This window comes from Vombatus ursinus, unplaced genomic scaffold (genome assembly GCF_900497805.2).
Source record: "Vombatus ursinus unplaced genomic scaffold, bare-nosed wombat genome assembly UNPS02008996.1, whole genome shotgun sequence".
NCBI classification, from domain to species: domain Eukaryota; kingdom Metazoa; phylum Chordata; class Mammalia; order Diprotodontia; family Vombatidae; genus Vombatus; species Vombatus ursinus.
The window spans coordinates 9,367,943-9,381,619 of NW_020948774.1; the positions used below are offsets into that span (position 1 = coordinate 9,367,943).

A 13,677-nucleotide genomic window follows, 5' to 3' on the forward strand; every position below is an offset into this window, starting at 1 on the left:
TCTATTGCAAGTATAGAGGCAAAAGCACTAGGCTAGGATTCAGGTGAGCTGTGATCAAGCTTACCTTGTTGGGTGACCTTGAGCAAGTCACCTCATATCCTTTGGCTTAAGTTTCCCCAATGACCTTTAAATTTCAGTCTATAAATCTAGCTCTTCTAAACTCTATCATTTGGTAACTCAAGTTGTAGAGTAATGAAGGTGACAAAGTTAGGAATCTTACATTACTATTAATATTTATTATTTGTAACATTTTCCATTCATGTTCATTGTAGACATGGGGCAATGAGTAGCTGGAGTCCTCACTCTTCCATTTTCTGTGCAAGTTGGAAAAAAAAGAAAAAAGTTCAATGAAGCTGTAGAGAAAAACAAAATCTTCCCCCCAGTGGAATCATTGAAAATGTTAGACACTCAAAGCAAAGTGTTAAGAGAAGGGCTTCTTTGTCTATTGTTCATTGTACACTTATCAGATTCCTAGCTCTCTTGCAATGCAGAGGCTGCTTGGATCCTGGTAATGCTTAGAGAGAGAAGGAAGGCAGCTGGTAGATCCTTCCTTGTTCTGACTCTCACTTGTTCAGAGTGAAGGCAGGCCTATCAGCTCTCCATTTTCCGTTGTCCTTTCCCCTAGGCAGACCAAAGTAAGCAACCTGAAGAAGTACTTTTGCAATAGATCTTCCTGCAAGTTTAGAGGGCTTAGCTGTAATGAGTATTATATCTCAAATGTTTTATAGAATATAAAAAATGTATGAAAACATTCTGGAAATACCCCTGATTGAAATTTACAAAACCTGTGACTAGGGGGCAAGAGAGACCAAGAGATTTATGTTTGTAGACTCCATTCTTTGGCTTTGGGGTGGGTTTCTTGGAATCCCTTTAACCTTTGTGCCCCGAACTTCTGTAGGCCCTACCCAGGAAGAAGCTGCACTGTGGTTTCCCTAAAATTCTAGGGCTACAAATGGCAGTTCCTGTTATGCACCATGGTCTATGTACCCACCTGGCTCCCTGGGTCTTGACTCTTGGCTCTCAGCTTATTGACCTGTGACTCAGCAATGTCTGCCCGCTCCTCAGCTTCCTCCAGTTCATGTTGAACTCTCCTGCACCTTGTTAACTGAGTGTTGGCCTGTTCCTCCTAAAAGAGAATGAGGCAGGGGATGGCAACTTTTCTATACCACTGTTATTGAGGCATGTAATAGATGCTTAATAAATGTTTGTTGACTGAATGATTGATGTGCACTGAACTATCTTTCCTGGGACATAGAAAGAAGGGCAGAGGTCTCCAAAGTAACGGAATTGGATATTCTTCAGGTTATGTTAAGAATAGCTAATACTGGGGCAGCTAGGTGGCACAGTGGATAGAGCACTGACCCTGGGTTCAGGAGGACCTGAGTTCAAATTTGGCCTCAGACACATAACACTTACCAGCTGTGTGACCCTAGGCAAGTCACTTAACCCCACTGCCTAACCAAAAAAAAGAAAAAAAAGAATAGCTAATATTTACATGGCACTAATTTAAGGTTTGCAAGGCATTTTATATATATTATTCCATCTTATCCTCCCAACAACACTGGGAGACATGTGCTACTATTATCATCCCTTTTTATAGATAAGGAGACTAAGGAAGGCAACAGTTAAATGATTTGCTTAGAGTCACACAGGTAGTGAGAGTCAGAGGCAGGATTTAAACACAAGCTTCCCTACTTCAAACTCAGCATGCCTTCCCCTCTATCACCTAGCTGTATCATGATAACTGCAGGTTTACAAGCTATAGGATGAATTTGGGTGAGTTAGAGAAGGGAAGGAGTCTTGGATTCTAAGTAGATAAGAAGGAGGGAGAAGGACAGATATTCCTGCTTCTATAGCTTGAAAAAGACCTCTGTTTTTTAGAGACAAATCTTGCTCACATGGTAAGCTGAGCACCAGAAAGATTTGCTCCTTGGCCAGGTCTAGCTAGATGAATTTACTGTGTGTAGATTCTGTGTGGTCCACTCAACAGTAATCCAAAGATACTGAAGTGGTTTGCCATTTCCTTCTCCAGGTTCTTTTTTACAAATGAGGAACTGAGGCAAACAGAGATAAGTGACTTGCACAGAATCTCACAGTTAGCAAGTGTCTAAGGCTGAATTTGAAGATGAGTCTTCCTGATTCCAAGCCCAGTGCTCTATCCACTGTGCCTGAATTGCCTCCCTAGGACCAAACCAGAATAAAACTGGCCTCCTGAGTAGGTAGCAAAGACAGAGTAAGGAGATGCTGACTGCTCAAACATTTATTCAGTACGCTTTCTCCATTCAAAAAAGTCAGGTTAGTATTTATTAAGAACTCAAGTGCAAAACACTGTCTTATGGTAGAGGCTGGGTAGGAGAGAGGAATACTAAAATGGATACAGAAAATGGAAATGAAACAGTTACTGCTGTTTATCCATGTTTGATTTCATCCATAGTAGGGCAGAGTAGGATAAAGAAGATTGTGTAGGGGAATTAGAGTAAGAAAGTTTTGGTGGGGTAGAGTGAGGAAGAGTGGGGTAGAGTGAGGTAGAACAGAATATGTAACAGCTTATATTTATATTTTTACATCACTTTAAGATTTATTGGGAGGCCTCCTTAATGAAAATATGAGAAAAGAATAGGCAGTCTTTTAAGAATGAGAATCCCTGGGGGCAAGGACCGTTTCTGTTTTTTTCTTTATATCCCTAGTGCTTAGTAAACTGCCTGGCACATAGCAAGGACTTAATAAATAGTTGTTGATTGATTGATTAATTTAGCACTATGATATCAGGCAGGTGCCATGACTTTCAAGTAAATTGGATTTAAGTGAGGCAGGGCTGTGCAAAATCACTAGCCTCGCTCTCTCCTCCTGAGCCATCTGGGTCCAGTGGCAAGTTATTGATCAGGATGACTAGAGATGGCCCCAGATGCAGTGGGAGACCTTGGCCTTTTTTAAGCTAAGGTCTTTCCCAGGTCTCAGTTTATCTGAGGCAATGCCCAATCAGTGATTAAGCCTAGGTAAGAAATAAGGCAAAAAAATGTCCTTTTTTACCTAGTCCAAAAAAAATCAATTTGGGATTCTCTGGAAGCTATGGAATACATTCTGATATCAGTGCCTATATATGAATAATGTGAAGAGTGGGACAAAGGCAATTTGACGTTCAGTGACAAAGTAGAATGGTCAGAAGGCTCTAGAATTTTTAAAAATAGATTCTAGTTTTGGTGTAACTGGGAACATATATAGATACAGAGATAGATACTTAGAAAAAGATGGGATAGTTATATTATTAGACAGAAAGGCAACAAATAGCCTGAGTGTGTCCATGGAATATTCAGAGAGCTATCAAAAAGTCCACAGCATGTTGGGTGGAGCTCTATGGAGGGCTTGAGAGGGCATGCACAAGAGAAGCACAGGCTGAGACAGTGTGGATGGATTATAAATTGTACTTTTAGTGGAGGGAGTTCACACATGAATGGTGAACATTAATGGAGAAGTCCTAAGGTATTTAAGGTTTATAAAGGGCTTTTCTATGTAATTCCTATGATGAATGCTGTTCAAATATCAATACTACCATTTTATAAATGAGGAAACAAACTCAAAGATAATGCACAACTCTTCTCAGATCACAGATCTCATAAATATCAGAGCCAGGACTCGAATCCCTTTTTTTCTGACTCCAAATACAGTGTCCTTTCCACTAGACAATACTGCTCTCTAGAGAGCATGCTCACAAAGTGTCAAGAATTTGAAAGGGATTTTAGCAATTATTTCAACCCCTCAAACCCAGTCCCTTCATTTTGTGGGAGAGAAAACTTGGCTTGGACCCTGAGGAGCTCTGTAATCTGAAGTAAAGTTCCTGAATGTTTGTTTCTTCTAAGAAATAGAAACATGCTTCATAAGCAAAATTGACTGCTAGGAGAAAACTTCCCCTAAGAACTGCTTTTGCTACATCTCATAAGTTTTGGTATGTTGCTAAGAGAAAATATACAGGATGGTGCCCACATGGCTCCATGGTAACCACGACAACATGTCACCTGGGGGAATCTTCTGTACTCACAGCCTCCTCTGCTTGTCTCTTATATGACTTCACTTTTGCCTGTAGCTTGTCTACCAGGTCCTGGAGCCTGAGGACATTCTTACGATCTTCCGCAGCCTGTAAAGAGAGGATTAGGATTACAATCCCCATATACCACACTACTTTTCTGAACAAAATTTGAGTAGCAGAGACTTTATTGTGATTTTCCCGACATTTACCTGGTAAGTAATTTCTTTGACTTTTCGTTCATATTTGCGAGCCCCTTTAATGGCTTCAGCTCCCCTCTTCTGCTCAGCATCAAGCTCATTTTCCAGCTCATGAACCTAAAATCCAGTGTTATGAAGAGACCACAAGAGAGAAATCAAAGTCTCTTAGGACCTTCCTTACTTATTTATATTATGCTGGATCATCTTTCCTGCCACATTAAACTTTGCAAAGGTGCATACTGAAGTGCAGGAGTCCCCAAACTCTTTCAAATGAGCAACTACTTTGGTTTTCTTCAAAGTCTTATGATTGCCAGTCAGTAATGAAACTGAATGTCATTATCAGGGGTAGGATGTGAGCCACACTTCTATTCCCCTAAGACCCAGATACTGGGACATAGTGGCAGGAATTCCTGAGAGTCATAGTCCCATTTAGGTATAACTTCCTCTATAAAATCTTTTTTTGGCATCCTGGCCCCTTCATTGCTATATCTCTCTAATTCCTCAGCTATAAGTGATCTCCCCCTCCTCAAATTTTTTATAGTGTTTTACCTGTACCATCCATTTATATTTACCCTACTATATATCTGAGGGTTACACACCTTTCCCTTTCCATGCAGTAATGCTAGATGAAGTATATACACTCCCTCCCCATTTTGCCCCTTCCTCTGGTTATTTTGGGAACCACCACTAGTAAATTAAACCACCCATAAACCACCTATAAATCCAGGGGCAATTGGGGGTAGATGGAGAGAGATCTAGGGAGAAAGTGGGGTATTATTCCAAAGCCTTTAGATGCATATAGATTACTGATACAGGTGGGAGGTATACTGAAAGATACATATTTGATAAGTCTTCATGTTCACTGTGGAATTGGGGAGAGTCCTGCCTGTCAGCTGCAAGGAGAAGCTGTTCTGGAAGTCTGGAAGACTTCTAGGCCCAATTCTAGGGGATGAAGTACAACAGAACCCTCTAGAAATAGACGTGTTTCTGAACCAGAAAAATCTAGAAATTGAGAACTGGTCCTCTAGAAAAAGGGATGGCCGCCATCTGCTGGGCGCTAAGAAGAAATGCATGATGAGGCATGGATTGTAGACAAAATAATACATGACAACATAAACTTATCAGGGAGCAGCAACTGGAGACATCTCTGAGATCTTCTGAAGGTGTGAGTACAATGGACAAGAGAGGAGAGATTCTAGGTCTCTCCAAGCCTCAATTTCTTCATTTATAAAATAGGGGTAATAAAAGCATTTACCTAACAGGAATGTTGTAAGAATCAAATGAGATAACATATGTAAAGTGCTTTGAAACTTTAGAGCATTATATGAATATTAGCTATTTGTCCCTATTAAATTTCATCTTATTGGATTTAGCTCAATGCTTTTAGCTTGTCAAAATCTTTTTGGATCTGCAAATTTGATAAACATGTTATATCTTTATCTGTCACTATATCTGTCTTTATCTAGGTCACTGAAAAAAAAATGTTGGCATGGGTCCAAGCCCAGACCCTTTCAGGGTGCCTGAACTATTAAATACTAATCTTTAGGTATAGTCATTTGACCAGTTCTGAATCTACTCAACTACTATCATTTAGCGCAGATGAAAAGCTCACAATAGCTAGCGTGTCTCTAGCATTTTACAGATGTCACTTCATTTCATTCTCAATCCTGTGAGGTAGATACTATTATTATCATCATTCTATAGATGAGGAAACTGAGACAATTAGAGGTGAAGCGACTTGGCCAGATTCACACAGCTAGTAAAGTTGGATTTGAACCCAGGTCCTGACTCTAGGTCCAGTGCTCAGTCCACTGAACCATAACCCATAACAGCTTGAGAAGTTGTAAAAATGAGGTAAACTCTGTTTACAGAATTCCTCTGACTTATTTAACTACTAACCCTGGGAAAAAAAGAAAATGAAATTAATTTGGCACAATCCATTCTTGATGGAATTATGCTGGTTCTTTTTTCCCCCTTCTTTTTCTCTAAGCTCACAAACTGCTAATAATACCAGCTTCTCTTGCTTGACTTTATCATAGCTCCAAAAGTTATAGCAACAACTTCACCTTCTACTTTATGGGCATGTTTCTTTTCCTAGTTCTGTGTTGGGTCATGGTGATTTTAATCAGTTTTGAGTTTTTTCTCCAACAGGGCCCATGTATGTACTTCCCAACAGAGTCCATATGAGTCAGTAAGCTGGGGCTGGGTGATTCCTCTCCAGTTGTCTCTCAGGCCACTTAAATTCTCCTATACAGCTGGATAGGGTTATTCAAATTATTTAAAGCTGTTTCTCAAAAATTTAGGGGTAGGAAGAGGGAGGAAGTAACACATTCCCTCTGGTGCTACTGCTTTTAGGGGAGGGAAAGGTTTATAGTGTGCCTCCCTTGTATCATAATCACAGCTTCCTCTCCTCCCTATGAGATTGTAGGGTCCTGGAGAGTAGGGTCTATGATGTGTTGATATTTGTATTTCTAGTGCCTATTATATGGCTTCACATCAGTAAGTGCTAAATAAATTTTTTTTCGGGTCACATTGTATTAAATTGAAATAGGGTATGGGAGCAACTCGTTTTGAAGGTGACCAGATGAGGCTCCATAGAAACAAGTCTCTTCCTTCATTATTTTTTTTAATTTTTTTATTTTTTTGGCTAGGCAATGGGGTTAAGTGACTTGCTCAAGGTCACACAACTAGTAAGTGTTATGTGTCTGAGGTTGGATTTGAACTCAGGTCCTCCTGACTCCAGGGCCAGGTGCTCCATCCATTGCCCCACCTCGCCACCCCTCCTCCTTCATTATTAACTGACTTACAGGTACTGTTGGTGGATTGACTTTCCTGTTTAACCAGGAAGGGTGTGTTTTAGTATTTCTTTATGAAGAAAACTACAGCAACAAGAGTGTGTGGGACAATTTCCAGGAAGGAAAGGAAGAACGTTTCCTGTAATTTTTGCTCCTCCCTTCTGTCTATTCCTTATCCCCTTTCCACCCCAGCTCCCAATGTTCTTAGGGGGCATATTTTACATGCTCTTATGTCTCTATTGTCACCCCCTATTACACTACTTCCCGTAGCTCTCCTTTAAAAACAAAAGAAACAAAATCAAACAGTTCAACCAGATTTGGGGACCTAGAAAAGGATGAGGGAAAGCCAAAGAAGAATCAGCCATGGAACTAAACAGATAAATTGGCAAAGGAAGAACAGAAACCAGCATAACATATAGCATATAGGAGATTTGAAATGTCTACTGTTCTAACTTTAAAGAGCAAACTCAAACCATCAGTATTCCTTGATGAATAAGAAGTAAGCTAGACTTGCTGTGGGAGGAATTTAAGTTACACTTAAGAAAGACTGGGAAAGGAATGAAACACTGGAGTAGATGAACAAAAGAAGATAGATATTTAAAACAAAATAGGAAAGTGGTTCTCAAATAGTGGACTTGGTCCACTCAGTAGCAGCAGTTTGTGTATATGCAGGTGGTAGTTCCCTGACCAATGCAATAACATCATTAGTTCAATATAACCAAATCATCAACTTTTATCAAGTTGCTCAATGAGAGGATTTGGTGAGTCACCTATTTACAACATTTATAGTATTGTTTCTGTGGAATTAACTGACCTTATAACGTTTTCTTGCCTAGCTATGTTACTGTAAGATTTAAGTAATGATATTAGGAGAATATGTCATATGATTGAATACACTCTTCAATCTGCTAAGCACTTTCTTTCCTCATCACTGTCATTGAAAGTAGATAATCCAAGTATTATTTTCCCAACTTTATATTGTGGCTCAGTGCTTAAACAATTGTAAGTTATTTGATCAAGGACATGCAGTTAGGAAGGAGCAAGGACATGAACCTAGGCTCTTTTGAGTCCACATTTGGTATTATTTCTACTATATGGTATACTGCCTCTTCAAAATGGAAATCACATCAAAAAAAGTGTTGCTTTTCCCATATATTTTCCACAAACAGATTTGAACCTACATAAAACTCATAAAATGAATATTTAAAAAGTCATAGGCACAAAAATTATTATTTATTTCAATACTTTATGTCTTAGCAAAAACACCATAAGAGTGTGTGTGTATGTGTGTGTGGGTGCATGCTCTGGACAGGAAGAAATGGTCACAAGCCCACTTTCAGACCACTGTGTAACTTTCCTCTCTTTGTTCTCTTTGCCAGTCTTTGGGTGGGGTATTGTGTGGCCCTGTCTGTAGATAGGTAGACTACATGGCTTCTACATAGACCTAGAATTCTAAGATAAGTCATGACTCTCTGGTTATTCTCATGCCACTGTACCCTATTCTCCAGTTTCTGGATCTGCTTCTTCCCTCCTTTCAGGGCCAGCTGCTCGGCCTCATCCAGGCGGAGCTGCAAGTCCTTCACGGTCTGCTCCAGGTTCTTCTTCATCCGCTCCAGGTGGGCGCTGGTGTCCTGCTCCTTCTTCAGCTCCTCAGCCATCATGGCTGCCTGGTTAGATCCACAGAAAATGTTAATAAGTCACCTAACCCATCATTATCTAACCCATCCAGGAGGTTTCCTTGATTCTTTACAGGAAATTTTCAAGCCTAGAGGCCCACCCTTTTCCCTAAACCCTTCACCTAATCTCTGAGAAAAGAGGCAACAGAGCTCACTCACATCTGTGATAGCTTTTTTGGCCTTCTCCTCTGCATTCCGAGCCTCCTGTATAGAGTTTTCCACTTCCTTCTGGCACTCAGCTATGTCAGCCTCCAGCTTCTTCTTTGTGTTTATGAGACTGGCATTCTAGTAAGAAAATTAGATAATAGAGATTTGATCTCATAAACTTAAAGCTAGAAGACACTTCAGAAGTTACCAAGTCTAATATCCTCATTTTACAGATGAATAAATTGAAGCTAATGAATATTAAATGACTTGAACAAGGTCACGCAGGTAGTATTTGATGACTGGGTTTAGAACTAAGGTCATCTGATTCTAATTCTAGTTCTCTTTCCTTTGTTTCATAGTTATATTTATGTGATTTAAAAACATATTTCTGAAATATTTTGATGGACTTAAAATTTATAGTTCACATATTTCCAAAAGGACTCCAGGTGGCTTACATTTCAAAGCAAGTTCAAAGTGCATGAAACCCTTAGAGATAAACCAGAATATAGGCCTTCGAAACCAAGCTGAAGGAGTAGATGCTTTCAGCTGCCAAAGTTGAAAAGAATAAAACATTTTGTTAATAAACCTGACTCTTGTGTTTCCTGGCAGCTACAACAAAAAAGGGATATGTTGTGTGTTTCATAGTTTTTGTTTTCTGATAAGGGAAAGAAAACAGATTAACCTGCAGAGACCTAGTGCTTATCCCTTCCTGCATTTCTGTGTTTTCAGAGAGGCAAGAGAACCATTCTTGAAGTAGACCTCAGAGTACCTGTGTATGTAGGAGTTGCACCCGTTCACTGGCATCCAGCAGCTCCTGTTCAGACAATCTGCGTGTCCTATCAGTTTGCTCCAAGGCCACTTTCATCTCATCAAGTTCCTCCACCAAGAGATTGTTCCTGCGCTCCACAAGGGCTAGCTGCTCCTTCAAGTTACTGTTGTCCCTCAGAGCATCATCCAGTTGCAGCTGAGAATCCTTTAGTGGGAAGCAAGTGTGAGACCAGGATTGACAGAATGAGGCTATAGATAGAGGCTGTACCACAAGGGCAGAGTCTGAAGGCTGCCTCACTCACCTTAAGCTGACCCTGGAAGGTACGCAGGTGTTTCTGGGTTTCAGCCACCTGGCGGTTAGCCCGGCCCAACTGAATCTCCATTTCATTGAGGTCTCCTTCCATCTTCTTCTTAAGCCTCAAGGCATCATTTCTGCTCCTGATCTCAGCATCCAACATGCTTTGCATGGACTCTGCCATTCTCTGGCTATTTCTTTTTAGCTGCTCAATTTCCTCATCCTTTTCAGTGACCTTCCGGTCAATCTCAGATTTTACCTGGTTTAGCTCTAGCTGCATACGCAAGACTTTGCTTTCTTCATGTTCCAAGGAGCCCTGTTTGGAAGAAAATACCAGATTGTCTCACTTTTTCCATAGAAAGTGTTCCTGAACAGAGAGAATAGGGATGGGGGCTGACACAATTAGGCTGATAACTTTCCCTTGAGTATAAATGAATTTAGCTGCACAGCCTCACCTCTAGCGAAGATTAGCCAAGCACCTGAGACTAGTTAATTGAAGAAAAGCATCAGAGTGGTGGGAAATGTAAGCTCCAATAGAATGTATGCTCACTGAGGGCAAAGAACTAATTTTTTTTGTCTCTGTATTTTCAGCTGTTAGCACAGTGTCTTGCACATAGAAGGCTGTAGAATTGGTTGTAGAATTCAATTGAATTCAAATTACCCAAAGTCTTAAATAAAACCAAAAATGTAATTCATAGTCACAAGCTTATCAAAATGGCTTGATGGAAACACAGGACAAAGATATCAGGAAAATTCAAATCTAAAAACTTAATGCCTGTTGTTAGGTGATTTTCTTACTTCTAGGAGGTAAGATAGGATCTACTTTAACAACTAGTGTGAATTAGAATCCATATTTGTTTCTAAAGGGTAAGTAGCATATAAGTGATCTTATTCCTAAATAAGGCTACTGCCCTGTGACATGCTTCTGCTGCACTCAAAATCCTAAATATTTATTTGCTTAAAGCGTGGTTATTGCTTTTAGCGAGGCCAATCACAACTATTCACAACCAGGATAGTTTGGGAAAACATTCTGCTAATGGAGAGGTTCTGGAATTCAATTCAACAAATGCATGCTATGTGCTAGTCACTGTGTTAGATGCTAGGGATAAAAAACAAAAATGAATCAGTCTCTGCCTTTATGGAGTTTACATTCTATGGGAGAAGGGGCTATGACATGTACAAAGTAAATTTCCTTGGGATAGAGGGAGAAAGAGGGCGCTGGCAACTGGGAGGGTCAGGTTAAGCTTTTTGTAGGAGGTAACCCTTACACTGAGTTTTGAAGGAATTTAGAGATTCTGAGAGATGGAGGTGAGGATATGGTATATTCCAGGCATGGGGGACAGCCTATGCGAAAGCATGTTGTTGTTGTTGTCATTTTTCAGTCACGTCTGACTCTCTGTGACTCCATTTGGGGTTTTCTTGGCAGAGCTGTTGGAGTGGTTTGTCATTTCCTTCACCAGCTCATTTTACAGATGAAGAACTGAGGCAAACAGGGTTAAGTGGCTTGCCACACAATTAGTAAGTATCTGAGGCCAGATTTAAACTCAGGAAGATGAGTCTTCCTGCCTCCAAGTCCAGCACTCTATCCACTGTACCACCTAACTGCCCATGCAAAGGCATAGAAACCAGCAATGAAATATCATGGCCAAAGATGAGTGGGACATATGAGGCAATATGAAGTTTTAAGTTACATTACTTAAGGTGATTTGGGGTTGATTCCTTTCTTCCTGAGAGAACTGGATTGAAAAAATAACAACAGAGAGGGTTTTTCTGAAATGGGCAAACATCATGTACTGAATAAAGGAAATGGAATAAGTGAAGTAAGGGACAGCTCAGATGGGACAATTGGCTCCAGTAATGACCTGGGTGTATTTTCTCTGAGGACCTACAGAAGGGGGAGAGACCACAAAGGTTCCCTAGCACAACCTTTTAAGTTGCATGTTTCTTTAGAAGCCCAGCATGTAATATTTCAGAAACTTGCCTCAACCTCTTCTAAAGAAGCCTGGAGATCTGACTTTTCTTGTTCAGCTTGCTTCTTGGTCTTCTCCATTTCCTTCATATTCTTGCTCTTTTCTGCAATCAGCTCATTTAAATCAGAAATCTCCTCTGTAATAATAGAATTTGCTATTTAGGTAATTTCACAGTGCTCCTGAGACCTCACATAGGCAGATGACCCTTCTTGCCTTCTTGACTCTGACCAACAGGTTCATGAAAAAGAGAGAATTAAGTAGAATTCTGTTTCAGACATTACGTAGAGGCAGTGTGGGAGAATGAACACTGGATTTGGAGTCCAGGGTCTGGGATTGAATCTTAGCTATGACACGTGCCATCTATATAACCTCAGCTAAATCATATAACCTCTGTTTCCTCACCTGTAAAATAAGCAGGTCATGCTTACTATATGGCCTGTAATGACATTTCCATCTGTGATTTTATGGTTATAGACCATCTTGCCTGACTTCACCTCTACAGAGATGGGTATGTGATGAAGAGTTCTCATTTATCTCAATAACTTCATGAGGTTTTAAAAATAACTAAGAGGCAACCAAAGAAGAGAATTGGTTAGAGGACCTCATGGGACAGCAGTCACAGGAACTACTGGAATTTATTACCAAATACAAGTGCATTTAAAAATCCAATGTGGTCCCCTAAATAGTAATTAAAGAAAGGATGAACTTGGATCCCCAGATTCCTAGCAATAAGGCATGGAATAAAGGCAGAGTTATTGTGAGATTGTTGACGTGATAATATCTGTGAATGTACTTTGAAAGTTGCATGGCACTGTTATTATTTAATCAATTTATGGGCTTACCTAGGAGACAGAATGAAGGCTGAGTGGGGTTGTGAACAGTGGCAGGCATCTGGAAGGAGATAAGGGCCTGAGGGGCAAATAGTGAAGCTAGTAAGTTCCAAGCATCTGAAGGTGAGGATACTGACCTTGTAGGTTCTTGTTTTCCCTTTTCATGGTCTCTAACTGGTCTAGTACTTCCTCATAGGCATTTTTCATTTTGAAAAGTTCAGTGCTCAAGGATCGAGATTCTTTCTGAGCAGATTCCAGCTCTGCTTGGTTCTCCTCAAGCTTTTGCTTCCACTCCACAAGGACCTAGAGAATCGCAAGGGTTGGTAATGGAAGTAGCAGTGACAAGTCTTCTTCAGGTTAATGTGTGTGTATATATATATATACATATATATATATATGTATATATATATTTTATATACATATAATTGTTCATTGTTTATCCTTTGTTTTCAAAGAGGATCAATGACATCACCAGGTGACATCCTGACTCACACATGAATTAGATTTAAGAACTATCTATATCTATATCTATATATCTGTATATATACAAATATATACATATACCTGTAAATATATACACATGAATATACATACATACATGTGTGTGTAAACACACACACATGCTACTGAAGGAACTGAGTTTATCTCATCCTTAGGTGTTAAAGAATAAGGGGTTCTGGCATTGTGAGGTTAAAATGTCATATATTGTCACAAATGGGTTAAATGGATATTATGAAATCTACCTTATAAAACAGTACCACCTCCTGTTTCCCCCCATCCCCCAATACTATATAGTCCAGCCAATACAAATAATCAGTGGTGTGGTATAAAACAACTTAAAGAAAAAACAGGAGTGCACAGCTTTAGACCAAGATTAGCTTGCAACATAATAATAATAGCTAGAATTTAATAACAACAATAATAATAGCTAATGTTTATATAGAGCTTACTATGTGCCAGACACTGCCTTAAGTG

General features: G+C 39.8%; 1 protein-coding gene across 1 annotated transcript in view; it reads right to left on the reverse strand.

Moving 5' to 3' along the window:
* Nucleotides 1-256: 256 nt before the first annotated feature.
* LOC114034411 (myosin-13) overlaps nucleotides 257-13,677 on the reverse strand; it is a 71,868-nt gene continuing 58,447 nt past the window's right edge. Inside the window, exons 30-39 of the mRNA XM_027850095.1 lie at nucleotides 12,840-13,005; nucleotides 11,884-12,008; nucleotides 9,910-10,218; nucleotides 9,609-9,812; nucleotides 8,852-8,977; nucleotides 8,513-8,683; nucleotides 4,234-4,338; nucleotides 4,037-4,132; nucleotides 992-1,126; nucleotides 257-314 (exon numbers count right to left, since the gene is read on the reverse strand). Of these exons, the coding sequence (XP_027705896.1) occupies nucleotides 300-314; nucleotides 992-1,126; nucleotides 4,037-4,132; nucleotides 4,234-4,338; nucleotides 8,513-8,683; nucleotides 8,852-8,977; nucleotides 9,609-9,812; nucleotides 9,910-10,218; nucleotides 11,884-12,008; nucleotides 12,840-13,005 (1,452 nt within the window). The 3' untranslated portion in view covers nucleotides 257-299. The remainder of the gene's footprint in view (nucleotides 315-991; nucleotides 1,127-4,036; nucleotides 4,133-4,233; nucleotides 4,339-8,512; nucleotides 8,684-8,851; nucleotides 8,978-9,608; nucleotides 9,813-9,909; nucleotides 10,219-11,883; nucleotides 12,009-12,839; nucleotides 13,006-13,677) is intronic.